Source organism: Triturus cristatus, chromosome 7 (genome assembly GCF_964204655.1).
Source record: "Triturus cristatus chromosome 7, aTriCri1.1, whole genome shotgun sequence".
NCBI lineage: Eukaryota > Metazoa > Chordata > Amphibia > Caudata > Salamandridae > Triturus > Triturus cristatus.
The window spans coordinates 462,828,420-462,855,730 of record NC_140590.1 but is presented as its reverse complement, the minus strand read 5'-3'; the positions used below and the strand labels follow the sequence as shown (position 1 = coordinate 462,855,730).

The following is a 27,311-nucleotide window of genomic DNA, read 5'->3' as shown; positions in this document are numbered from 1 at the left end:
TCTTGGTAGACCTAATGGTCACTGCAAAACTTGCGCCAAAGGAAGTCCCAGTCGGGACCGGCCAACAACTGGAGGATCAAATCGAGAAAACCGGAAAAGTTGCTTCGATCTGCAAAGACAAGGGTCTCCTCATGCAGGACGTCTCCTCAGCAATTCCATTCCTCCGTCAAGACTCCTTCGGGCGGCCGCGTCTCCGATGAGCCCCATGTTGGGCGCCAAACTGTGGAAATGTGTCTTTTAAGGGGCACACCGGTGCAGGGGTCACCCTTCTCTGTCCACGGGTCCTTAAACCAACAAAATAGAGATTGGCACTGAAGGTGGAATTCAAATAACAAGTTTATTAATCACTCATGAGTGGGACTACGTCAATACAACACCCTCAAGTGCTGCAGGAGTTAGTACATGGAGTACAGAGACCATGGTGCCTATATACACCCTTTGTTGCAGAGTAAGCATGTAGTTACAAATAGAAGGCACAAGCATACACAGGAATAGCTACAGCCAGACATGGGCAGATGGGAAATCACTTATTTAGCAAAGTGGGAGGGGGAACAGAACTGCTTACAGTTGCAAGACACAGTTGACAGTTATCTCTTTAGTCAGGTGCATTCTAGCAGCTACAGGCCTTTTCTCAGCACATATACATATAACTAAAGCTGATGACTCAACCGGAATAGAAAAGCAAGCAGCAGTGAATACGGAAGAGTCACAAAGCTAATAAAATGGATGCTGCAAACAAGATGGCTTCAGTTCATGCTAACAACAATTCTTTTCGATTCCCACACAGTGACCTGGCTGTTCGGGCATGGTATGGCATGGCAAGCAGAAAACGATGGATTTAACCCAGATCTGTGACTGCGAATGAATGCTTTTATTTGTTCAGCATTCCGTCCATCAACTGTTATTTTTTTTGCCATCTTTTTACTTTATTCTTTTAATTTATTTTGTAAATGCTTGTTGAGTTTGTGTTCAATTGTAAGAGTTTGAGGTTCAGTGACCGACTTCATCTATGATGACTTGCTGAGTACCTTAACTCGCCAGTGACGGAAGAGAATATTTTCATTTATATGCCAGACATACTGGCAGTGCTAATCCTTATTACTTCTTGGGACTTAAGTAACCAGTGACTGCATTTCATTTCAGACACTCTGCCAAACTTGGTGAACAGTTAGGAGATATGCATCTGCACAATCAGAAACTTGGAGAGAAGATGGAGAAACAACAAAATGTAGTAGGTATGTTACAGAAGCAATAATGTCAAACATCAACAGTCTAAAACCTCTAATGTCTATACAGGTTGATATAGCGGACAATTCAGATGGCGAAATTTGTAAAATCTCCTCAACGAAGAAGGCCAATGCAGACTGAGGAGAATTTCAAAGTGAATTTCATTTTTTTTCCAATAAAGAAACTCCACCCACCTCCTATGTCTGTGTCGGCTCTCCAGTAACTGGCTGTCACACATATAGAATTCCAAGCTGAGGCTCAAAATACCCAGAGCGTCCCAGTAACAAGAGTGTCCAGTCCAATACTGATTTCAGTGTAAACCAATATAAGAAATTGTTTTAGTGGGGCGGAAGGCCAAGTTCAATAACAAACACAATCCTTGCAAGGGTGAAACCCAAAAGTCACTAAATTAAACTGCGCTCAACCCTCTGGTAGCTAGGTGCAAAAGCAGTCAGGCTTAACTTAGAGACCATGTTTAAATTATTTATGCAACACACAAACCGTAATAAATTGGAAATACAACTCCAATAAAATCCAAACCAATTTAACAAAATAGAGTGCATTTTAAATAAAATAAACATGACCCCAAAATGAGAATAATCCAATCAGTAGAACCGAAGATGTGAGTTTTTAAGTTTTAGGTGAAACTGTCGCCAGAAAACACAAAGCTCCTCTTGCGGTTCTCTGGTCACGTTGGACCGGGGAAAGTCACAATTTGAGGCCGACTGCGATGAAGCACGGTTTGAAACAGGGACCACGTTCATACCGCTGAAGGTCCAGTTGAAGAAATACCTTGTCCTTCATTGGTAAAGTCTATGATGTGTGGGTTGGCCTTGGTTCCAGGCGTAAATCCAGGATCGGACATTCCAGGCGAGAAGTCTGAGTAGTTCAGTGAAGTTAAGAATGATGGGTTAGGGAAAAAATGCTCTTCGTTGGCATATTGTTTGTCTGTGTGTCAGTAATGTGACTGAAATGGGGGCATGCCCAGCTACTTTGCTGTAGCCATAAGACGTTATTTAGCGTGACAGCTTAAAACGATTGCTCAAATTGTTTCCACGGTTTATTGTCCGGGTCATGGTTCCAGTCCAGTGAGGGCCGGATTTGAGCTGCTAGCATGTACATGGCTGCATCTGGTAAGCCAAGGCCTCCCTCCTCTGTAGTACAGGGGAGGGTCATCTTTGCCTCCCTTGGGGACTTGCCTGCCCAGACGAAGTGTAGCATTTTTTTCTTTATTTTGGAAAGCGCAGGTTTTGGGATTGTGAGTGGGAGTGTTTGCAATACAATTAAAAGTCGAGTCATGAATTTCATGTTGAGACTATTTAAGCATGCCAGCCACAAGATCTCTAGCCTGCCCCATCTATTCATTGGCTATTCAGGGCTTTGATCAGTGGGCAGATATTATGGTCGTACTTTGTTTTAGTAGACGCTGGGAAGTGGACCCCTAAATTTTTAATGGCTGTTTCTGCCCATGCAAACGCTCCTCTTTGGGTTGGTTCTCATAGCTGGTTGAGTGGGTCCAACACTCCAATACCTTGGCATTTGAAGTTGTTGATTTTGAACTCTAAAACGTGGGCAAAGTGGTCTAGCTCTGCTTGCAGTTCTGGTAACGTACACTGTCGGTCTGTCTGAAAGCATAGTATTTAGTCTGTGAATAAAGCCTGTTTGAGTTCCCTTTTGCCCACTTTCATACAGTGATTAGCTGGGTTGGCTTGTATCCTTGCCACTAATGGCTCCATAACCAGAGCAAATATAAGGGGGCCTGTCTCGTTACTAGCCTGAGTGGAATATTTGCTGTGTAGTACCGGTAAATTTTCAGATGGGCAGGAGGTTGCTTTCTGGTAACTGACCAGTATATGCGTTTTCATATGAATGAGCAACCTCAAAAGTCCACTATAAGTAATACGGTGGATACATTTCAGAAAAGCGGACTGAATGGCTCCTAGTCGGAGAAATGCGAGACCCTTTAGGATTCGATCACTAAACTTGAGATACTCAATTAAGATGCAGATTAACACTGTATTAGTGACATTGATTTATACATTGCATGTACCCAATGAATTTGAATTACCTTGGCTTGTGGAAATGTGCTTTTCAATGAGCACACCGGTGCAGGGGTCACCCTTCTCTGTCCACGGGTCCTTAGACCAACAAAATAGAGACTGGCACTGAAGCTGGAATTCAAATAACAAGTTTATTAATCACTCATGAGTGGGACTACGTCCACACAGCACTTTCAAGTGCTGCCTGAGGTAGTACATTGAAGTCACAGAACACAATCCATATACAGAGCTTTGTCTTCACTGGTAAGCATGTGGATACAAATAGAAGGTACAGGCCTACACAGGAATAGTTACCGACAAACATGGAAGATGGGAAATCACTTAGTCAGCAAAGTGGGAGGGGGAGCAGGAGTGCTTATGGCAGCAGTAAGAGATTGACAGTTGAGTCTAAGACGTGGGGTTCTGGCAGCTACAAACTCTTTAGCATGCATATTGCTTTTAGCTGAGTCAGGAAGTCAACTAAAATAGACAGCCCAGGCAGGGAAAAAGACGAGCAGCAGAGGATGGGAGAATTACAAAGCCAACAAAATGGATGCCATAACCAAGATGGTTTCAGCTTATGCTAACAGAAATTATTTCAGATTTCCACAGACTACCCTTTTAGCATATGCTGAAGACCTCTTCCTATGCTTTTGAGGGAGGGAGGAAGGAAAACATCGTGCACCATCTATGTCCATAAATTCAGTAACTTCTTGGTCCAAGTCCCTGAATACTGGTGGATTTCAGTGGCTATTTTGTGCATCTTGGAGATTGCATCAAAAACAGAAGGGGCGTGGTCAGGGATATAAACGCAGCAGCTACTCCCGATGATGCGACATGCTCCACCACGGTCAGCCAGGATGACATCAAGGACCATCCTATTTTGGAGCGTCACAATTCTCGCAATTTGTAGTTCTTCTGTGATATTTCCAAGAGCCAGTGCTGTCTGATTGGTTACAGCCTCTACAACACGTGTCAAGCGTTGGATCTTTCTTCTGTTTAAGGCCGCAACAACAAAGAAGAATAGTCCCAAAATTAAAGTCAATATACTGCTGTAGTGCAGTATCAGTTTGATCCACCTCCTCGTTGTTTATTATCCTCTTGAATCGACTCTTAGAAATGTCATTCTACAGTTTATAGTCATTATGGCAGGTGCCAAAAACACAGGTGGAAGCAAATAGCAGATGCCGGACCAACCAATAGGTAGATGATAATAACCTTTACTTCCGCAAATGAAATAGGTGTTGTGTGAGGACAAAAAACTGCTATTGTTCATTCCAGTAATATTTAACACTAAAGTACAGTCTCTTTTTCCCACTGGGATATTGCAAATACTTCTTACACAGAGATCCGCTTGAGTTCTAGTAACAGCAATAACAAAAGGCCCGTTACCCTTGGCAGTTTGAGTGTTGGGGAAAACATAACGTGTGGAGGAATTTCCTGTGCGATACTCCTCCCTTTCCCATACAGTTCCTTTGGCTTGTGGGTCTCCTTCCTCATCAGGGTAACAGACTTTATTCAACTTAGCGTTAAGTCTTCCTACATCAAAGTTGGTAATATTAGTGATATGAGAAGCCCACAAAAGTGCAAACCAGGCTCTGCAGGAGCCATTATGTGAAAACGGCAAAGGAATAAAAGGTGTTCCTCCCATTTTCTGATGAGCTGGCATCATTCCACATACCCAGCAGTTAGTAACGTTTGTAGCATTGTGTGTATGGTGCAACATCTGAATGAAAGTGTTATTGAGGTAGGACAGTCTGTGCTTCTGCTCATGATAAGGAAGAGTTAAGTAATGATGCTCAATTGGGACAGGAGTAGTAGCAGTCAATAGATTTCGGACAGGAGCTACTTCCTCTACAATCCATGTTATTATAGCAACAGTAACAACAGTCAAGGTAAGTCCAGTAGCAATCATTGTTCTTTTGCTACAAACTCTTGCAGCAGTTGGTTTCTTCTCCTTAGGCATATTTATTTCGTCGACAAACAACAAAGCAGGTGGTGCCCTAAGGTCCTGGGCAGACTTTGGTTTCTTCACTGACGTTGAGATGAGTAGTCACTAATAGACTATCCCCCATTGTAGTCAGTCTTTAACCACAGAGGACAGTGGCTCAAACAGTCTTTTTCAGCAACAAAGTGTCTTTCTTCCTGGGTCACAACTGATATCGAGATGTACCAGGAATCATGTGGTCCGGGAAGACTTCCTCAGATCCTTCAGGTGACTTGGCTTGTCCTTTCTCGGTGACCAGGATATCGCAGTGATCTGCCAACGTAGCTGGGCTCAGTAGGTCTTGCAACACTTTTCGACAGCGTGTCGCATGGCCCAGTTCTTCCGGTTCGTCACTCAAACTGCTGTCCTGGTAGCCAGCAGCACTGGCTCAGGGCTTCGCCATCTCGGTGGCAGGGAGCTGGTCCTCTGGAATGACTTTACGACCACAAAGTCACCAGGGCGCAAGCAGTGGCCCTCACCTTGCTACCTGTCTGGAAGAGTCTCCCGAACCTGTTGATAAATAGAAGACAAACTGTCAGTCAACTGAGCCAAATAGTCATTCATAAACACATTGGGTACATCATGTATAGGGCGTGGCTTAGGAATCCCACAAATATTCATTGGCCTTCCGAAAACCACCTCATACGGTGTGAGGCCAGATCGTGTTATGTGGTATTGATCTAATGGATAGCAATGCTAAAGGCAGTGCATCAGACCATTTCCAAGATGTGGAAGCCTGTATCTTGGCCAATTTTAATTTCAGGGTAGAATTGTAACGTTCCACTAGTCCTGCTGATTGTGTGTGAAAAGCAGCATGAAACTTCTGCTTAATTCCCAACCCTTTCATAAGATACTCAACAACTTGCACAATAAAATGGGGTCTGTTGTCACTCCACAAAACTCTGCAAATGCCGAATCAGGGAAATAACTCCTGTAGGAGCACCTTTGCTGTAGTAAGAGCTGTATTATCTTTCGTAGCGTATTCCTCCACCCATTTACTGACGGCACAAACCACTACCAGAACATACTTCAGATTATTACAGTGTTCAAGCTGGATATAATCCATTTGCAGGACCTCAAAAGGTGCAGTAGGTATTGCAAACCCTCCTGTTGGAGTTTGTGTTCCCTTTCCAGGATTATACTGGAGACAGATCAGACAGTACTGGACTAGTTTCTTAGCCGTACCGACAATCTCTGGATGATCTCAAACTTGCATAAGTTGCTTTGTAATTGAGGATGCTCCAACATGTGCCGGCCCATGTGCTATGTGAATCATAGGGTGTAAATAGGCGCGGGTAACTTCGATTTTGTCATTTCTTTATTCCTCCAACAGCCCTCATCATTAAATGCTCCCTCCTTAGACCATTGGTCTAATTCTTCAACAGAAGCAGATTGTTGCATGTCCAGCACTTCTTGCCTGGCTTCATGCCAACGTTCAGCCTGTGATTTGACTACATACATAGATGTGATACTTCGCTGCATTGTGGTCTCTCGAGCTGTGTGATCCGCAAAGGCATTGCCTGCTCCTATTTATCGCTCACTTTCTTGTGTGCGCTACATTTAACGATTGCTACTTTCTTTGGATAAGTAAAGGCAGTAAGGAGATTATGTACTAATTCCCCATGCACTGTTTGTGTCCCATGTGAAGTAAGAAAGCCTCTTTCTTTCCAGAGTTGCCCAAAATCATGAGCCACTCCAAAGGCGTATCAGTTATCAATGTAAATGTTAACAAGCAAATCTGTACTAAGCTCACATGCTCTTGTCAGTGCAATCAACTCAGCTGCTTATGCTGACTTCTGTGGGATGCGAGCCGGCTCAACTACTGTCTGAAGTGTTGTAATTGCATAAGCAGCAGATGTAGTACCATCAGGCAACTTCAGGCAGGACCCATCAACCCACGATTCCCCATCAACACTAGAAAGAGGTGTGTCTTGTAGATCAACATGACCCTTTGTTTGTTCTTCAGTAAGGAATATACAGTCATGTAACCCTTGTGACTGAGTAGCTGGAAGTGGCAATAATGTAGCAGGATTCAGAGTCAAACATCTTTTCAACGTGATATGAGGGGTCAAAATTGTCAGTTCATATCCTGTCAAATGGGCACTAGTCAGATGCTGTGTTTTCGTTTGATTTAGCAAGGCATCGACTGAATGAGGTACTAACACAAACAATCTATGTGACAAGACTATTCCCTCGCTCTGATGTATGGACACAGCTGCTGCCGCCACTGTTCGAAAACAAGCATGCAGCGCGCGGGCAACTGGATCAAGGACAGCTTAGAAATATGCACAAGGACGCTGTTTATCACCGTGTGTCTGTGTTAAAACCAAGAGGGCACAACATTTCCTCTCGTGTACATAGAGTGTGAAAGTCTTAGTGTAGTCTGGAGTTCCTAATACTAATACAGAACAAAGCGCTTGACGTAGCTGATGTAAGGCATTCTGGCATTCAGTAGTCCATGGGAGAGGCATCGGAGTGTCTTTAGTCAAAAGGGCCAACAGGGGTTTAATAATGTACGAGAAACTAGATATCCACTGCCTACAAAAGGAAGTAAGGCCAATCGGTGCACGAACGTCCCTCTGAGTATGGGGCACAGGAGTGTCTAAAATGGTCTGAATGCGGTCTGGTGTGAGTGCACATCCCCCCTTAGACAGGAGGTCACCTAAATAGGTAACCTGCTGGCTACAAAATTGCAATTTCTTCTGAGAGACTTTGTGACAATGAGAGGCAAGAAATGACAATAATGACAGTGTTCTTTCTTTACACTGTTCAGGGGAATCGGCAGCCAGCAAGATGTCGTCGACATATTGAATAAGAGCCATCCCTGTCGGGACAGGGAAAGAATCAAGCTGCCTTTTCAATGCCTGGCTTTAAAAGCTAGGACTCTCTGTATACCCCTGTGGAGCTCTACAGAATTTGAATGATCTATTATTCAAAGTGAAGCCAAACAAATAATGGCTGCCAGGGTGAATAGGTATTGGAATAAACACATCTTTCAAATCAATTACACTAAATGTAGTGGCAGTATGAGGATCCATAGTAAGAAGTGACGTGATGTCAGAAACTACGGATATTGGGGCAATACAATTTTGTTAACCTCACGCAAATCAGTAATGAATCTGTAAATTTTAGTATCAGTGTCTCTTTTTCAAAATAGGAAGAATAGAGCTATTACAAATATTATAAGGGACTTCGTCCACAACCCCAACCTTGATCAAACCCTGAACAATGAGCGTCAATGCTTCTTCACCTTCCTGAGATATTTTATATTGGGGCAATCGAGGCAATGAAGCACCTTCCTTCACTTGAATATGCACTGGTGGAATAACCATTTGTCCCACATCAGTATCTGATGTAGCCCATAAAGTACTAGGTAAATCCAGTACTTGTAAATCCAGTACTTGTATAGCGCACAAATCACCCCCGAAGGGGTATCTCGGCGCTGGGGGCCGTTGGGAAGATTAAGCGAGCTATTGCCCAGAGTCGCATGGTGCTGGGCAGACCCCTGCCGCCGGAGCCAGGGATCGAACCGTGATCCCCAGTGTCCAGCGTCAGTCGCCCTGGCCACGTCGCCACACCTCTCCACTAACTATGCCAAAGCAATATTTTCTTTAATGAGACATGACCTCCCAACCATTGGATAATTATCATTTAAGATAACACGCACACCTTCTGGGGAACAACATATTGTAGCACGAAAATGTTTAAGCATATCGATACCCACAGTGTTATCTGGCGTGGTAGGGGAAAACAACAATGGACATGTTGCAGTGAATTAATCAAGACTAAATGCAAGTGGCTGTGACAGTGGGCTAGATGTAGGTGTTCCTTCTAATCCTATCGATGTTATCATTGCGCCAGACAGGGGAGCCCTAGGAACCAATTGTTTAGACAGAGCACTACGAGTAGCTCCTGTATCAACCAGAAACCGATCAGTAGAACCCAAGACTGTTGCGTCAGCATAGGGACCTTTCTGATCTACTGGGACCTCAACCAGTTCCTTACCCCATCCTAGGCATTCCTATGCATAATCAGAATCACGAAGACCATCAGCCGAATAATCTGAAATTTGATATTGATTCCGTCTGCCAAAAGTATTAGAATAATTTGGCCCCTGCTCAACTGCCTCAAACCTGGGACTATTTCCTTTTCCTCCCCTATTTCCTGAATTCCCTGGGCATCTTCTCATATTTCCTCTACCCCGTTGATACTGCTGACCTCGCAAAAGGGGGCACTCAGAATGCCAATGTCCAATCTCTTTACAATAAGCACATTGATCAGATGACAAAGTTGCTCGAGGAAAAGGGGGTACACCAGGGCGATACATCACTTGTCCACCTCTTCCACCACCTCTAAATGGTGGACCATAGACTTGAGCCAACATAACTTTCGTCCTTAAATCCTTAACCTTCTTATCCTCCTTGCCTTTTGCTTCCAATTCCTGACGCTCATAATACTGGGCCGTAGTCAAAAGGGAAACTGGGGAAGACGTAGTCCATGAACTCTCGCTGGCCTTTAGGCGACTAGCCTTTTCTGGCAACATGTTAACGACAAATGTTTCGACGAACAGATGCTTACCCGTGTCATCTGTCAATGACTGCCCACTAAAGACATGGAATGTTTCTTCAAATCGTGTAAAGAAATCAGAAACTGACTCATCCGCTTTTTGTTTACAAGACGCTAACGGTTGTCCAATTTATTTTCTTAGAGGGTATGAGAGTTTTCAATTTAGTCACAATAGCTTTGGGAAGATCTAATATCTCCTGTTGTGGTTTCTGCGCAGATTCTCTAGCTGCATCTATTTCTTCTAAATGCACCCAAGTATCACCATATGCTACATTGTCATCTACCTTCTGAATTGATCTCCACATATCAGGGGGCAAAATGAGTCCAAAAAACATATCGATATCTGGCAGAGTCATAGTGCGGGAGCTAATGGCTCTTTCCACTTCTTCATAAAAAGCAGCCAGATTTTTCCGCGGGTCGGGCAAAGCAGCCTTAAGAGCCATAACGTCTCCAAGGAGTATAAACCCAATTATAAACAAAATATCCCTTTACATCATCTGAATCTTTATCGACACTTGTTCCCACACCCTTCGGAGGAACATACAAAGGTGCAGCTTCACGCATTGGTTTCACAGTAACTATAGTATCATTAGGATATTTATCTGTCCCCGTAATTTCTTCTTTTTGCATTGGGGTCTGAACTGTTTGTGCGGTTTTATCTTTACTAGCTGATTTTTGCTCCGTTTTTAAACATTGTGTATCATGTCGTAATTTAACCTAATTAAATCAGGTATATTTGAAAAAAGGAAAGTTTCATCACTTAATTGTTTATAATCAGAATTTTTATCACTGGGCTCTAGATTTTCTGAAATGTTTCTAAAATTAAGTATTACTTCCCAAGTGAACTTTTCTGCAAAATAGAACTGCTCTAAATCCTTCCACTGCTGAACCATCGCTACACGATCTGAGGCAGAAGTAATCCCATAAGCTTCTTTGCGAGTTGCGGATCTGATAGTGGCTTTTTCGTCAACAGTCAAAGTAGAGCGAGTCTTCCGCCCATCTTGCTCATCTATGTCTTTATCGTCTGAAGATAAATGTTCTCTTTCAGAAAGGTCATCCTCAGGGGCAGAAAGAAACTTAAACGGGGCGGAGGTCGATCTAACAAGATGGAATCATCCTGAGGTTTATTAAGTATAAGATAAATGGGGCGCCTAACAGGGTACTGGCCAGTTACCTCTAAACGACGCTCCCTTTCCTCTGTTTCTTTTACTGCTTTCATCTCTTTATTTTTTAATTCTAACGCTTTATGATATATCATTTTTCGCTGTTCTTTTTTCTGCTATAGTTTTTTCTTTCCTCACTCTGTCTTGCACTTCTTTCCCCCACATTCGTACACAATCAAACATATCTTGTCGACTCTTATGTTTAAACAAACACTGCTCTACATACTGAATTTTTTTTAAATCAAATGACCAATTCCCTGGCCATCGTAGATCAGGATCCTTTTTGTATATTTGTTCCACAGTGTACTATACATTTTGGAAGAAATACCGTATTTAATGTACTTATGCCTATTAGGTGTCCCCTCTGGGGGAGCCGGCTGACTTCCTTCTAAATCCATTTTAGTACCACCAAGACAGCAACACAACCTACGGAGTGTGCTAGGTACAGGCATGTTACGAAGTTTTTGTAAAATATTACGTCTCCAAAATGTTCAAAAGTAGAGAAAAATCTCCACATTACCTGCCTTTATCTTTTGCAAAGGATAAATCAAACAAACAAAACTAGAATCTTAACCAAGCAAATCAAGATTGCCGCTTCAGTGACCTTACCAAACAAAAGTCTCCAACTTCCAACTGCCAAGCTCTTGGTCGACCTAATGGTCACTGAAAAAAAACTCCAAAGGATACCTCAGTCGGGACTGGCCAACACCTGGAGGGTCAAATCGAGAAAACCGGAAAAATCACTTCGGCTGCAAAGACAAGGTTCTACTCATGCAGGACGTCTCCTCAGCAAAATTCCACTCTCCCGTCAAGACCACTCCTTTGGACGTCCGCATCTCCGATGAGGACCCACGTGTCGGACGCCAACTGTAGAAAAGTGCTTTTCAATGAGCACACCGGTGCAGGGGTCACCCTTCTCTGTCCACGGGTCCTTAGTCCAACCAAATAGAGATTGGCACTGCAGCTGGAATTCAAATAACAAGTTTATTAATCACTCATGAGTGAGACTACATCCACACAGCACTCTCAAGTGCTGCCTGAGGTAGTAGATTGAACTCACAGAACACAGGCCTTATATACAGCTTTTTCTGCACTGGTAAGCATGTGGATACAAATAGAAGGTACAGGCCTACACAGGAATAGTTACCAACAAACATGGGCAGATGGGAAATCACTTAGTCAGCAAAGTGGGGGGGGGGATGCAGGAGTGTTTATGGCAGCACTAAGAGATTAACAGTTGAGTCTGAGACCAGGTGTTCTGGCAGCTACCAACTCGTTAGCTTGCATATTGCTTTTAGCTGAGTCAGGAAGTCAACTAAAATAGACAGCCGAGGCAGGGAAAAAGACGAGCAGCAGAGGATGGGGGAATTACAAAGCCAACAAAATGGATGCCATAACCAAGATGGTTTCAGCTTATGCTAACAGAAATTATTTCAGATTTCCAAAGGCTCAAGATACTTTGTAGCCAATTCATCACATCAACTATACTCGGAATCTCTTCTGTACCCTTGTGGATGCCTTGCATGTGTCATTTCTCTGACTGGGAGCCATTCAGACAGTTTTTCTGAAATGTATTCACCGTATTACTTACAGTGGACTTTTGAGGTTGCTCGTACTTCTGTCCTGATGAAGACCCCTGTTTAAGGAACTACTGGCCCTGCTGCTACTATTGGGTTCGAAACGATGAGTTTTCTTTCTACCACAACCTGTACTTTTAGTAACTGCCCATATGCAGATGATGAAATATGCATTCAGGGCGTCTTACTACCATGGAGTATATTAGTTAGTACATTATATATTGTTAGACAGGTTATTTTATTATTTCCATGTAAATATGTAATTATTTGAGCTTACACTCACAACTCCCATCCCTTCATGAGTACTCCCTTTAGCACTTGTTTCACTTCATGTGCATGTGAGCAACCATTGAATTTGTTGTACTAAGTGATTATGACCCAATATACATTCTCTAAATCGTGGAATTGATCATAATCTTTGTCCATTTATGTTTTGTTTTGGTTGTAAAGATTATCTAATTTTAACCTTTCCAGTTGGACCAATTTTCGTCTGTACCATATCTAACCCAGGTCCAGCTGAATCATGGGTTTTCCCATTGTTGTGTAATGACAGGCCCTCAGATCATCCTCTAGCTTTTCATCCCTACATATCTTTATCATGTGGCACCCCTCAGCGTTTATCCATTCAGCCATAGCCCTTAGCCAGTCTTCAATTTTCGGTTGGCTTGGAGACAACCACCTCATTACAATCCTGCGCCCTGCTAACGTCCGCTCCAGAATAAGGAATTTTCTGCTCAATTTATTTTCTTCTGAAATGGAATATGTACCAGCAGGCACTGGACCATCTCACTGGAGATCCCCCATCCAGTGGCCCTATTAGCATTAATAGCACTGGATGTCAGTAGCTATCCATATTTGGGCATCTCCATAATATGTGCACGGCAGTCCGTCCCCACAGTTGGGGCAATCCGCTGTCCACTCACGGTTCATGGCGTGTAACCTACTGGGAGCAATATATACCTGATGAATCACATTATACTGTAACAGTTTGAACTCCATATTGGTGGAATCCGTTTTCATCTTGCGATCAATATAGATTCTGTTCAGCAGCCACCACAGATACTTCCAGTTCACTCTGTTGCAGGCCTTTTCTGCGTCCAGCTAGTGAAGGGCCATCGTTTGGAGCCGTCTCTCAGCAGCCACCATGAGCACCACCGCTAATCTTGTATTGTCGCTCGTTTGCCTATTTTAATGAAGCCTGACTGTTGGGGGATGACTAGATGGGTCCAGATGTGGTAATTGTGGTTATTAGGATAGATGTGATTTCCACATAATTAAGAAGTGCGATTGGCTGATATGTCTAGCACTTCGTAGGTATTTTGTCTGGTTTCAATAGGAAGATACAATGGGAGCTCAACATTGTGTCTGTCACCACCCCTGATGTTAGGAAATAATTACATATATTTGCAAGACGTTCGACCAACATGGTAGCATATGCCTTGTAGAAGGAGGTAGGAAAGCTGTCTGAGCTGGCATTTCACTGATTGCCGCTCGTACTTCATCGTGCAAGAATTCTTACTCTAGGAGGTGCATTTCGGTATCTAAATTTGGGGATAAGTAAACAAGGATATATTTGTCTTGGCCACTCGGGTCCAATTCTAGGAACTGGTATAAATTTGTGAAATGCTGTTGGAAGACCAAGAGAATCTCAGCTGTTTTCTGTGTGATTGTACCATCGTCTACTTTATGGCTTTAATAAAGTTGTGTGCGGCCACTACCCTGAGCATGTGGGCCAAGAGCCCATCGGCCTTTTTGCCCTTTTCATAATAAAGTTGGGTAACATAGAGCAGCTTCCTAGCTGCCTCCCTCGCTTGTTCCCCTCTCAGTGTAAGCAAGTCTCGTAGAGTTCTATTTGTGCACCCTTTTTTGTGTTAGTCTTCCGCCTAGGAGATTCTCTGATCTAAGTTGGCCTTGTGTTGTCTGGTTGTGCGCTCGAATGTCCCCATGTAGGAAATAAATTCCTTTCACAGCATCCCCGAGAGTGGAAGGGCATACCTCCCTGTTATCACTTCCGGTAAAATATTTTACTGTGGTTTTCTTAATACGTTCTCTCAGCAATGTGTCCCAAAGTGCAATCTATTTTATTACCCAGGTTTTCGGGTATGGCCTCTGGGACAGTGTGATGTCTACCAGAAGCCAGACCGGGGCATCGTCAGAGACCAATTGGATTTCTATGGTTGAATCAATTACACTATTTGGTAGGTTTCGGGAGATCAAGAAATAATTGAGCAGTGAGTATGGCTGTTGGAATAAAATGTATAGTAGTCCTCGTCCGGGTGGAGGTAACGCCATGCGTCTACCATGTCTATGTCTTGTGTGCCCTGGGTCAGTGAGGCTGGTGGTTGAGGCTCGTTATGTCTAGAATGGGAGCGGTCCAGCTCGGGATTTAGTGTAGTATTGAAGTCTTCCCCAATCATGATGTCACCTTTTGCACAGTTGGATAGTCTGGGGAATAAGCTCAGGGAAAAGTTTTTTGTTCTCTTTAGCGCCATAGATAGAGATAATTGTTATCTGGATGTTTCCTATGGCGCCCTTAATCCCTGCTTGACAGCCCTCCCATTCGGTGTATGAGTTATCAGTGCACATAAAGACGTATAAGGATAGCCACCCCGTGTATTTTGTGTGTGAGAGGAGTGAAACTGCACTGGGTACCAGTGTGATTCTAAGCGTTTAGCATCAGATTTGGTAAGGTGGGTTTCATGTAAGAGAGCCACATCTTCCTCTTTCCGTCTGAGCTAGGGTGTTAGGGCAACCGCTTAATTGGGGAGTTCAAGCCCTGTACATAAAGCATCACTGCTTTCATGATCAGCATGGTGCGTGGGTTGGCCGTCTGCCATTTCCTTATAGGATGTGCATGGCATAGCATGTGGTAGCTTTAGCCATTCTGGTGATGCTCTCTGTGTGGTATCTGAAACTGGGGATACTCGGCGGTTCTTGGAGAGCAAACAATCAACTGTAACATGGTAGTTATAAGTAGGGTAAAGACCCAATATGAGATCGGGATCTGTTGCCCTATCATTGGGTATAGATCTATAAGGGATACAGAATAGTAAGAAAATGATTAGCAGCAGGGGCAGGCTCCTCGGTCAAGTATAGGAGCCCCTACCTCTATACATTAGTTCTAATAGGAAGGTTCTGTCCTGGGCATTAGAGACATCAATCAGTTCGTGATCTTTGGGATATGTGCCCCGAAATGGTTGTCTCTCAGTTGGAAGTCTCTAATGATTAGATATCATCTTCAGATGTAGGCAGGCGTTGTTCTCAATCCTCTTGGTAACATTGTTGGTGGGCCTTCTTGTAGGCAGTGCGTGTGGTCTAGAAAGTGCAAACCTCTGCCTTGATCCACCAATCTAGTGTTTGCTGAAACCTGGGACCCGCTACTTCTGCTGAAAGCAACATGTCTAGGGCCTCATCAAAGGGGCTCACCGCATTTAACCTATCCGTCTAGGTAAAGATAAGGCTGAATGGGAATCCCCATCAGTATTGGATCTTTTCCTTTTGCAGCTTCTGAGTTATTTTGCAGAATTCCCTCCGCCGTGCCAGTGTTTGGGCTGAAAGAGCAGTAAGATGTGCCCCTTTTAGTGAACCCTTGTGAGGACATCTGAGGGGAGATTTGTCTGCTGTTGGTAGATGGAGTAGACCCTATGAGTCCAATCCAGAAGGACTGGATCATCCCCCGATTGGTGGTGGATGTGGGCAAAAAGTGTCTGGATGTCATCTTCCAGATCCGCTGGCGGGATGGTCGATGTAATACCTCGTATTCAAATGTTTTTCCGGCTGGATCGATTATCCAAATTGTTCAGCTTGTCTTGTAGTGCTGATTGGTCCCTCCCCAGTTTCTTAAGGTGCGGGGTGCCGTCCGCATTGTTTTGTTCTTGGGCCGCTACAGTTTTTTTATGCGCTCCAGGTTGGAGTCAGTTAGGCTAAGGGAATGGTATATATCAGTTAGGGCCCTGTTAAAATCATGGCACAGAGAGGTAATATCATTGCAGATTTCCACCAGCAATGTGTGAATATCCTCTTTAGTCGCTGGGGCCTGTGGATCACTAGTTTTGCTAGTTTTAGAACTTGCTGCCTGGTTGTTCCTTCCCTGAGGGTGTGAAACATCAGTTTTCTGCAGCAAGTCTCTAATGGAGATGGGTAGTGGGTTTTCACTGTGCTAGATGCCATCGCTAGGAGGAGTGGATTGCTCCCTCTCTGCTGTTACTCTCAGGGTATCTCCACTGTGGGGCTTATGTGGTTCTTAGTGGGGATCCGTCCCCCCATCACTGCATGGCCGCTTACCGCACTTTAGGTGTTGTCGCCTCGCCCCTCCATGAGTCCTTTGTGCCGCTCCTGGGGGCAGGATGCAGCTCTTCAGGCTTGAGTCTAGAGCCACGAGGGTCCCCTTCTCTACTCTGCGGCCTCCTGCTTCCAAAACTCCGATCTCCGGGGAGGACCAAGGTCCTTGCTGGGCCTCGGGGCTTCCTCTCCCCCATCTCAATTAAGGCCATATCTGGCTCATGCGGTCTCGTGACATCCAGGCCCTTGGGGGTTCACGTTGTCAGGTAGATTCCTTGTCCCCCCTCGCAACTGTTCACAGGCATCCACCGGGCCGCTTGGCATTGTTCTGCTGCCCATTGCGACAGGGACCCATCAGGCCTCCAGAGCCACCCAGGGCACCTCTGTGTACGGAATGTATGTTGTTACAACGAATTCCGTTGCAACGCATGCCTTTACCACGCATGCGTTACAACGGAATGATTTTTCCACGCATTACCTTTACAACGAATATTCCTTTACCACGCATACTTGCATGGTAATGGAATACTCTTTGGAAAGGTTATACCCCTCCCCTGTACCCTTACGTGATTCCCCTTCACCAAATACTTTTTATAATTACCCCTGCCCGTTACCCTCAATCTATATTTATATATTTTAAATTTATTTTCTCCTTACCTCTTCACGTCGTCTCTTCTTTCTTCCTTGTTGACGTTGTACGTCTTAAAGTGGAAGGTCATTCCCTTTCACCTAAAACGACATCAATTTCCTCCACTTCCCCACGTTATTTCAGGTTCTTTTTTTGGGGGGGGGGGCCCAGTCCCCCCCAGCCCCCATTCTTTTCTCACTTTGTATTTTTTATTTTTGGGGGGAGACCCCCCCAAGTCCCCTTTTTTTCTAATTTTTGCCTTTAGCTCACGTCTTCGCCGACACTTAAAAAGGACTTAATGTGACGAGGAAGATGACGTTCCAGTCCAGCTTGCGTGCTATAGACGTTCGTGGAAGGAATATGCGTTGTATAGACGTTTACGTGGTAAGTGTACCGTTGTAAACGTAACGCGTGGAAATGCCTTCGTGGTAAAGGATGTTTCCCCTGTGTACGTGGCCCTCACCTGATGTCACAAGGGGATCGCCGCTGGGCGGCCAACTCACCTTATTTCTCAGCTGGACGCCTCTGGGCCGGCATCTCTCCTGTTCACTGGCGGCTGCCATCTTACATCCTGTTGGAGATGTCTCTCGGAGGCTGATTTCAGGGGTTTTCGTAGTCCGGCAGGGGTCACGGTTGCTTTTGCTGGTTCAACCAGTGGCAGGAGCTGTCAGAGCTTGTCCCATTGCCGGTATTGTTGGGTTTCACTCCACCTTTACGACATAGGTAGGGGCTCCAAGATGGAGCTCAGGAGAAACACATCTTGGCTGGTCTCTTTCTTGCCCACACTCCCACATGTCCTACTTTTTAAGTACCATACACCTTGCCCTGTGACCCTTTAGGGCCTACGTTAGTGGTGACTTATACATACTGAAAAGGAAGCTTTAGGTCTGGCAAAAGGTTTATTTTTCCAGGTTGAAATGGGTGTTTGAAACTGCACTACAGGCTGCAGTTGCAAGCCTGAGACATGTTTTGCAAGACTTCTTTACCGGGTGGCATATTGAGTGCTGCCCCTTACTAGTAGCATTTAATTTACAGGCCCTGGGTACATGTAGTACCATTTACTTGGTACTTATAAGTAAATTGAACTTGCCAATTGGGTATATTCCAATTTTTCCATATTTAAAGGAGAGAGCACAAGCATTTTGCCAAAAGTTAGCTGAGAGACAGTGCACAGAGTCCTAATGCCAACAAAAACGGGTTCAACTAATCAAGGGCGTGTAGGCAAAACATTTGGGGGAATACCACACAGAGCCAAGTCTAACAAGCAGTATTTATTAAATGTGACACTCAAGCAAATGTACAGTCTCCTTTTAAGGCTAGCGCCCTAGCACTGATCCGGGCCATACTCCTGAAACTCTTCTCCCCTCTACTTCTCTCTACCCTGTCTTAAAGTGGAACTCTAGCGTGCCCATCACATTCTGGCTTTTGGCTGGCTTCCCAAACTCTTTTACGCTACTTACATTTTTCAGGCTTTCAATACCTACATCTTGACCAGACTTCTCAAGGACCCTAGGAGGATATATCGAAGTGCAGAATTTTCCACTCCTAAACAATTCAAATGGAGTTATACTTCTGGTAATGTGAGGAGTAACCCTGTGTTACTCCACTTATTTGAATCCTATGTCTTTCCAATTCCTGGCACTAGTCTTGTCCAACTCGATTGCTTCTCTTCAACCAGGCCTTTGGTTTGTGGTTGAATTAGGGCACTTTTGTCTGAAAAAGTCTCACCTCCAGGAACGTTGTCATCTCCTTAGAAAGCAACTGCAGCCCATTATGCTTTTCAGATTACTCTCATGAGCAAATATTCCTCAGAGGAATCATATCACAAATGTGGTGGATATATTTAGTACCATAAATACCTCTGCCCAATGAGAATATGTATCCACCAACACCAAGAGGTAAGTGGGCATTTCTTCTAATGTAATAGAACTTAAAATATTGAATGCTGTCTACTTCTATGGTTCACTGGGCAGATCCCTACAAATCATTGGTGAAGAATGAATCATTTTGGACTAGTCACTGAGTCTGCATGGACCACCATCTCTAACAGTCCTCTCCATCATGATATCCATCCCGAACACCTGTAAGAACAACTCTGCCTCTCTTTAGATTTACATATTCCTTGTTGATCCTTAATGGCTAAGTCTACTAATTCCTTTCTTCAATTTTCAGGCGGTACTAGCCTAGACCCCTTAAACCATCCTCCACAGACAGCTGTCCAGCCATTTATTCAAACCACTTCAACACTTCCTCTATTCCTTCCTCTCTTTTACCAGTAGTAACAAACTGTAAGAAAGTGCCCCTTTTTGACATGGTCACCCCCTACTTTTTTCCTAGTATCTGATGCAATTTTGACAGAAGTGCACTGGGTTCCTGCTAACCAGGCCCCCAGTGCCAGATCTCTTTGCCTAAAACTGTACAGTTGTTTCCCTATTGGCAAGACCTTTAGCTCCTCTGTAAGTCCCTAGTAAATGGTACCCCTGGTGCCTAGGGCATGGGTACTAAAGAGGATACCTAAGGGCTGCAGCATGTATTGTGCCACCCTAAGGGACCCCTCACCACACTCATGCAGACTACCATTGCAGGCTGCGTGAAAAAGTGCAGACAAAAGTGAAAACACACCATGGCACACATCCTGTGGACCACGCCTGCAGATACTGTATGCAGTATATGCAAGCCACCCCTACAGCAGGCCTTACAGCCCTATGGCAGGGTGCATTATATTAAATGTGTGGATATATATGTATGCATAAGCAGCTATGACCCTGTGATGTCTAAGTCGATTCTTAGAAGTTACAAGTGAACAGGAGAGCCATCTTAAGTATATGTGTTGGGCACCGGCGATTACAAGTTCCCCAGCTACATGATGGCTTCACTGAAACCAAAGGTGTTTGGTATCAATCACCTTCTACTTATAAATGCCCACTAATTCCAGTGATGGATTTATTAATACATGTAACCAGAGGGTATCTTAGAGGTACCACCTGATCACTACAAGTAATCTAGTGTGCTGGCTGTCTGGTACAGTCCAACCTGCCACCACGGAGTGCTTCTTACCCCTAGGAGGTGAGAGCCCTGCTCTCAGAGGTCAGGAACAATGCCTGCTCTGGCAAGAGGTCAGCATACCAATGCCAGAGGCTTCAAGGCCTCTGCCGCCTTCGATATGCGACTCTGGCAGACCTGGAAGATGCACCCACTACCCTGAGGCCCATTTGGCATCAGGGCAGGCTGGGAAATTAGCTATGCGGGAAGGCGTGGAGCACACCCAGGTAAGACACACCCCAAAAGTGAGCTGCCTGATGTGCCCCACACTAGGAAAATTCCACCATCTTGGTGATGGCTAAATTAGGAACACTGGGGCAGGCTTATGCCCACTTCCCACAGGAAGTTGTCATATAGTGGGTGTAGTGACCCCAAGAGTAAAAAGCCCATTGGCTACTACTCTTCACTCCCATAACGCCCTTAAATTGAGTATATAGGTGGACCCCTGACACCAGGAATTTAGATTGGACTTAACTAAAGAAGAATAGGACATAGAAGAGCCGGTCAATGCGAGAACTGAAGACTGCTGTGGACTTTTGGCACCAAACCCTGCCTGCTCCTGTCTCGACATCCTGCAGCTTTGCAGCTTTGCTTCCTCCAAAACCCTCGGACTTCAAAAACCAGACAGCATCTTCCTTGGAGTGGAGGAGCCACTTCCCTGCATTCTGCAGGCACCAACCACGATGTCCGGTTCCACAAAGCTGCTGACTACTGGGTTCACAGACGCAGTAGCTGCCCAGGAAGAAGTCAGTGTAATCAAAGTGGTCAGATCTGTCTCCCCATGAGTTTGGAGTCGCCAGGACGTCTAGTAGCCTCCCTACACCAATATCCAGGGTACTGGATCCCTTGCGGCAACCATCGCTTGTTTATAATCCAGTCCAGGCTTCAACAGCCCAAAGACTGACCAGCTGACGAGGGGCATCCACACCGCAGAGGCAAGTACAGAGAGTGACTCGTCTGTCCTGTTTTGTCTCTCTTTGCAGCTCCAAACAGAGAACGTGAGTGCCCCTGAAGCACGAGGGCCAGCTGAAAAAACCCTCTGCACCCAAGCTCCCGGCCGGGGTCCACAAACACCAACTTTTCCCCTTGCGCCCAGGACCCCCAGGACCCGAGTCCCCTGTTGGGTGCTTCCAGACCTGTCCCCAAGTCTCCCTTTGCATTCTCTTTCTAGGTTTCCCTGCTGTGGCCATGGTGTAGCACGCTAGGCTACCAACACCCCGTCCAGCACTTCTGTACCCGTACACACCAGGGCAGGTAAAACCAAACCACTAGTGGAACTCGGGACCTTGGCCCCCTAACACCTCATGACCTAAAGGGGACCCTCGAAATCCTATTGCAAATACCTGTATCCAGTAAATGTTTCTTTCCCCATAGGAAAGCATTGCTGCATAAAAACAAACTGTTTGCTAGCTTTGCTAAAATCTGTAAATGAGATAACTCAAAAGTAATTACCTGCTTACAAAGTTCTTGGTGTTGAAATATATATATAAAAATACGTGTTTTTTTTCTAAATTAGCTTGGATCTCCTTCTGGAGTGTGTGCATCATTTATTGACTCTGTGTGTATACAACAAATGTCTAACACTCCCCTTTGGTAAGTCTTGGACTGCTCAATCATACTTTTACAAATAGAGCACCTTGGCATTGTTAAAGCAAGCCCCTGTCCACTTATAAGGGATTCCTGGATTCTTTGCACGGTATACCTTATTTTGATATACTATATAAAGAGCCAGCTTCCTAAACAATTCTTCTCACTTTCTTCAACAGCAAATCAGTTTTCTTCTCCCCTAGCCACTGTTTATCAGTAGTACACCCTCATTAACTACATGAACCTTAACCACATCCTCCTCCCACCAATCTCTTCATTCTTTAATTCCTTGTCATTTTGACTAATCAACCTAGAAAGTCAGTGTACTGCTTTATTAACTACCCCTGGTATGTATGTGACAACAAAATGGAATTCTTGTAGCGCCTCAACCCATTTACAAATTTGTGAGGATACACTATCCAACACCTTTTTCCCAAAAACCTTTTGAAATGGCCTGTGGTCTGATAAGACTTAAAACCTCCTACCCCACAAAAATTGCTTGACATTTTTAACCTCCCAGATCACAGCCAAAGCCTCTTTTTCTGTTGCTGAATATCTAATTTCTGCCCCACTCAGTGCCTTTTTGGCACAAGCTATAGTCACGTCATGATCCATTTGTTTCTGTTTTAAAATATCTCCCAAACTTTTGTCACTGGGGATTGGTGGCCACAAAGGCAAGGGCAGCGGTCACTCTCCTGTGAGCTGCATGGGCAACAGTCCCTCATGCATTGGATCCTGAGATGGCCTTGAGGTGAATCGGGGACAAGGCAGGTGCCGAATGCCTACTGGCACTCAAGAGAGACCCCATATTCTGCGACAAGGATTACGGCCGGTGGGCAGAGGTCCGATCGAAGGACGCCCATAGACCAGCAAGGGGGACCTACAGGAGGCCGTTGAGTGGAGTGCTGAACTGAAGGCACCTGAGAGGTGCTGTACTGCCCAAGAGTGAAGAAAGCGGAAAAGCTGTAATCACCCCGCATCCCAAGGGCTAACCAAAACCCATTAATAACACAAACTGAGGTGCGGAAATAAATTGCTGCTATTATTTCATCAAAATGATTACTTCAGTTAATCATTGGTCGAAATCTAAATTTCATACATTGTTTATTTAAACACATCCAGTAGTATATTCCAACATTTTCGTACTAGGAATGCAATACTGTATGGTGTTATTTATAAAACATTCAAATGAAACATTCATACAAAATCAATACAAAAGATCACAAAAAAGAGCCATCTAAAATTTGACATAAAAACTGTTCTTCTTCCAATAGATCTAGAAAAAAGGCTCTGCTTGAAATTTTATGCACAATAGCAGTGACCGATAGTCTCTTTTGTCTGTACATGTATGCAAAGTAAAAATTCCTGCGTTCAATATTGATGATGTGTACAGGGCACTTGATACATGGATGTTACACTTCAGGCTGAAATAGCCTTAGCTGACTTCTTCGAAGACCTGTTCTCCTTGAGAGTGGGTCTCTTTGTTGGAATACTCCTTGAGAGTGGACCTTGGACCGGCCCACGACCTGTACCGGTTCCTCCAGGATATTCCAGTCTCACGGCTCGATGAAGAGACGGCTAGGTCCCTCAAGGAATATATGCAGGAAGGCAAGTTTGCCGATGCTCTTGTGAAATCCATTTTGGGTTTATCTTGTTCTGTGATACTCAATGATGACAGGGCCTACAAAATGTGCGCAGAGGTCTGATGTAAACTAATGTACCCTGCTGTAAAGCTTGTAACACAAGGCTTGCTCAAGGACACCTCATGTGACATGCATTTCCTCGTTCACCCAGCAACAGCCACCCATATCGATGATCACATATAGCTAAGACAAAGTGCCTGCATTTGTTTGGACAGGTATTGTGCAAATACTGTCTGCTGACTCACAGGCAATCAGCATGTGGACATCACACTTGTAGCTATCTTGTATCACGAAATGTTATTCTACTATAATGGTTTGTACACCTACTGCTTGTTTAACTTTTGCCTCCTTTGGTCAACAACTCGTGTATGATGAAGAAATTACTTTTTTAATAATATAATTGAATCTGTATTATCACGCCTTCTGTGGTTTTTGTGTATAAAACACCTAGGGAAACTTCTGCAAAGTGGAAATGCTGCTGCATAGCTCATGATCATGTATAAAGCTGCTTATGAACCTTGACAATTGCCTGTGTTTCTTTAATCAAGGTTCCAAACTCTGACCCAAATCAAATCAGGGAAGATACCTGGCCGGAATGGCCTGTGCCCTGATTCCTCTAAATGTTTGAGGCACAAAGTGACTAAATCGATCCAGGATATGTTTTACAAGTAACTTCCCCGTGACCTTCGACAGGCACACATTATCCTAATTTACAAATTGAGGAATCCTCCTGAGTACTGCTCTTCATACAGGCCCATCTCCCTCCTTAATGTAGAGACAAAACTACTTGCAATGGTTTTGGCAACCCTGCTGCTGCGGGTGATCCGCATGATCATAGCACCGTTCCTACCATGATTTATGACCTACAGATCAATCAGCCACAACCTGCGGTGCCTATTTGGCTGCCTAGCACATGAGGTACAATTACGGGAGATGGCCAGAATCCTGGTGTTGGATGCCGCGAAGGCTTTTGACTCCCTTGAGTGCCCCTACATGATGGCACTCTTTGAGTGCATGTGTTTTGGCCCTTCCTTCCGAGACTGGGTGCGACTTCTCTTAACCCAGTCCACGGCGAGATTTAGGGTCAACGGTACACTGTCGGATGAGTTTGTGTTAGGGAGGGTGACGACACGATGCCCCCTGTCCCACATCTCTTTGCGATCGCACTGGAACCTTTGCCTGATTGGATCCGGGGAAATGCACTTCTCGGTGGACTGCGCTGGGACCCCGATTGGGAAGACGTGGTCTTGCTGTATGCAGACAACGTGCTCTTGTATCTCTCAGAACCGAAAGATTCGATCAATAGGATCCTAGAGATCTTTGCAGTTTTTAGTCGATTCTCTGGATTACACATCAACTTGGGTAAATCTGCCTCTTCCCGTTAGCGGGATGGCGACCAGGAGAGGGCTGGGGATGTCTAATACTGACTGGGATAAAGAGTTCCCTTATCTGAGTATCTATGTCACTGAGGATCAGCACTTTAAAAAAAATCTAACCTGGGCAGAATTCTAGAGTAATATAATCGAATCTATCAAACTTGTGCCTTTACTACTTGGCGACCCAACTGGTGGTCATAAACGACTGGTCATTTGCGTAACATGAGCCCACGCTGCTGTTGGACCCGCAGGCCATGGATCCCTGAGATACATCTGGCAGCGGTACAGTAAGGGGAGGATGGGCTCCCACAGCAGTGGTGATCTACAAGTGGAGAGAGGCCAACAAACAGATGGGCTGGAATTGAAACGCCTTTGTGGTGAGCAGTGACCTTAAGCTCCGCTACAACAGGTAGAGAACTTGCAGAAATGGGAACTCCTCGAGGTATCGAAAGTGGGGGACGTTTGGACAGAGACAGGAATATTGCCCTTTGAGTAACTTCAAACGCAGTATGAACTCACGAACGCCCAATACCTGTGATATTTACAGATCAGGCGCATCCTTTTGAAATGCATAGGCACATCATAAGGCGTGTCTGAGGAGTGCCTCCTAGAATATAGGGTACTGGGATCCCCATTACACTGCCATGCCGTATTCATGACACTGTTGGCCACTACCTCACTCCCCCCCCCTAAGGAATCTGCAGGACAAATGGGAGAGAGATTTAGAGATTATCAAGTTGATGAATGGAGCGATGCATGTAGGTACCTTTACGAGGTTGCCATTAGGGTGAGGTTCTGACTCTTCTAGCTCAAAATCAGTCATAGAACATATTGCACTAAGACCCACCTATACACGATGGGTAAGGTCTCATCAAAGGAGGTCTGAACAGCAGCGCACTCTGAGGTGCACAATGTTGAACTGCCTGAAATTGATTCCCACTTGGTGGAGTGACCAAAAAAGAATAGGGCAGGCAATTGAACATCTGCTGAACTATTGGGAATATGGAGAGAGAAAATGTTGGACAGATATACTCTCATACTGTGCAACATCGCCTTAATGGAAGCAAGGCAAGACGTGGTCTATTTATGGGAGGCAGCCACTGGGCAAACAATAGACCGATGGGAAGCAAATATGGATTGGTGTAGGAGAGCCGAGCGACAAATTTACAAGGACAGAATGTACATAAGTAAATTATCTAAGATTTGGCGGGGACTAATGGAGGACATGGAATAAGTGATCTACCCCAGGAATATGGAATTCGAGAACCTGCCCAGATTGCAGAGATGGGATCTGCGGACGAGACAGTGATATTACATGCGGACTACGGAGCATCCACTGGAATCCCCAGAGCATAGAGAGGGATTGTAAGAGACTCTGGAATGGAAGAGCTCCTCTTTTAACTGGATTGGCTGGCATATTATGGGGTGGTGGGGAGGTGTGGGTGGATAGGGTATCTTTGTGATGTTACTAGTTTCCCATATGTGCTACTCAATGGGGAAACGTTTAAAAAAAAAGAGTTTAAAAAAAATAAAAAAAGAAGGAAACCTTTGTCACAACCCAGAAGTGAAACTTTTCAGGTTCTGGGCATTAGTAAGACTTTCTTTTATGTTGGTAAATTCCTTCTGACACTCCTTATCCTAAGACAAAGTTACTCCTTTGCTCAGTAACTCTCAAGTGGCACAGGATCTACTGGTAAGCTTGCACTTCTGCTTGGACTGGGCAACTCCACAATTGTTTTGACCAACTCTTCGGTGGGACACACACCATCTGCCATCAGTAAATGACCTAAATATACCAGTCCTGTAGAGCAAAATTTACATTTAGCAGCTACCAGCATTATTTTTCGTACTATAAAGATTTGTAACTCTTTTTTTGACTTTCTGCATGGGTTCCTCAAGAGTGTCGGTGAAGATTAGTACTTCATCTTGAAAAACTTTACAACAGTCATACCATCCAACAAACTTGACTTTAGTCTGAAACACTGAAGCGTCGGGCACAATCCAGAAGGCATTCTGTGAAATCTAAAAGTTCGAAACAGGGTTATAATGGAAGTTCGAAACTTGGAATCTTCACTCAACCAAATCTGGTGATAAGCTGACATTCGGTTTAAGGTAGTGAAAAACGTCTCATGTGCGTATAAGTTCACAATTTCACTGCTCTTAGTAGCCAATACCACCAACTCATCCACTCAGAG

General features: G+C 44.6%; 1 protein-coding gene across 3 annotated transcripts in view; it reads left to right on the top strand.

Annotated features, from left to right (window-relative positions):
* The window catches only part of LOC146809931 (ketosamine-3-kinase-like), a 159,289-nt gene that overhangs the window by 29,418 nt on the left and 102,560 nt on the right, over window positions 1–27,311 (top strand). For all 3 annotated transcript variants that reach the window (XM_085616791.1, XM_085616792.1, XM_085616793.1), the window contains exon 3: window positions 1,144–1,235. In XM_085616791.1, the coding sequence (XP_085472917.1) occupies window positions 1,144–1,235 (92 nt within the window). The remainder of the gene's footprint in view (window positions 1–1,143; window positions 1,236–27,311) is intronic.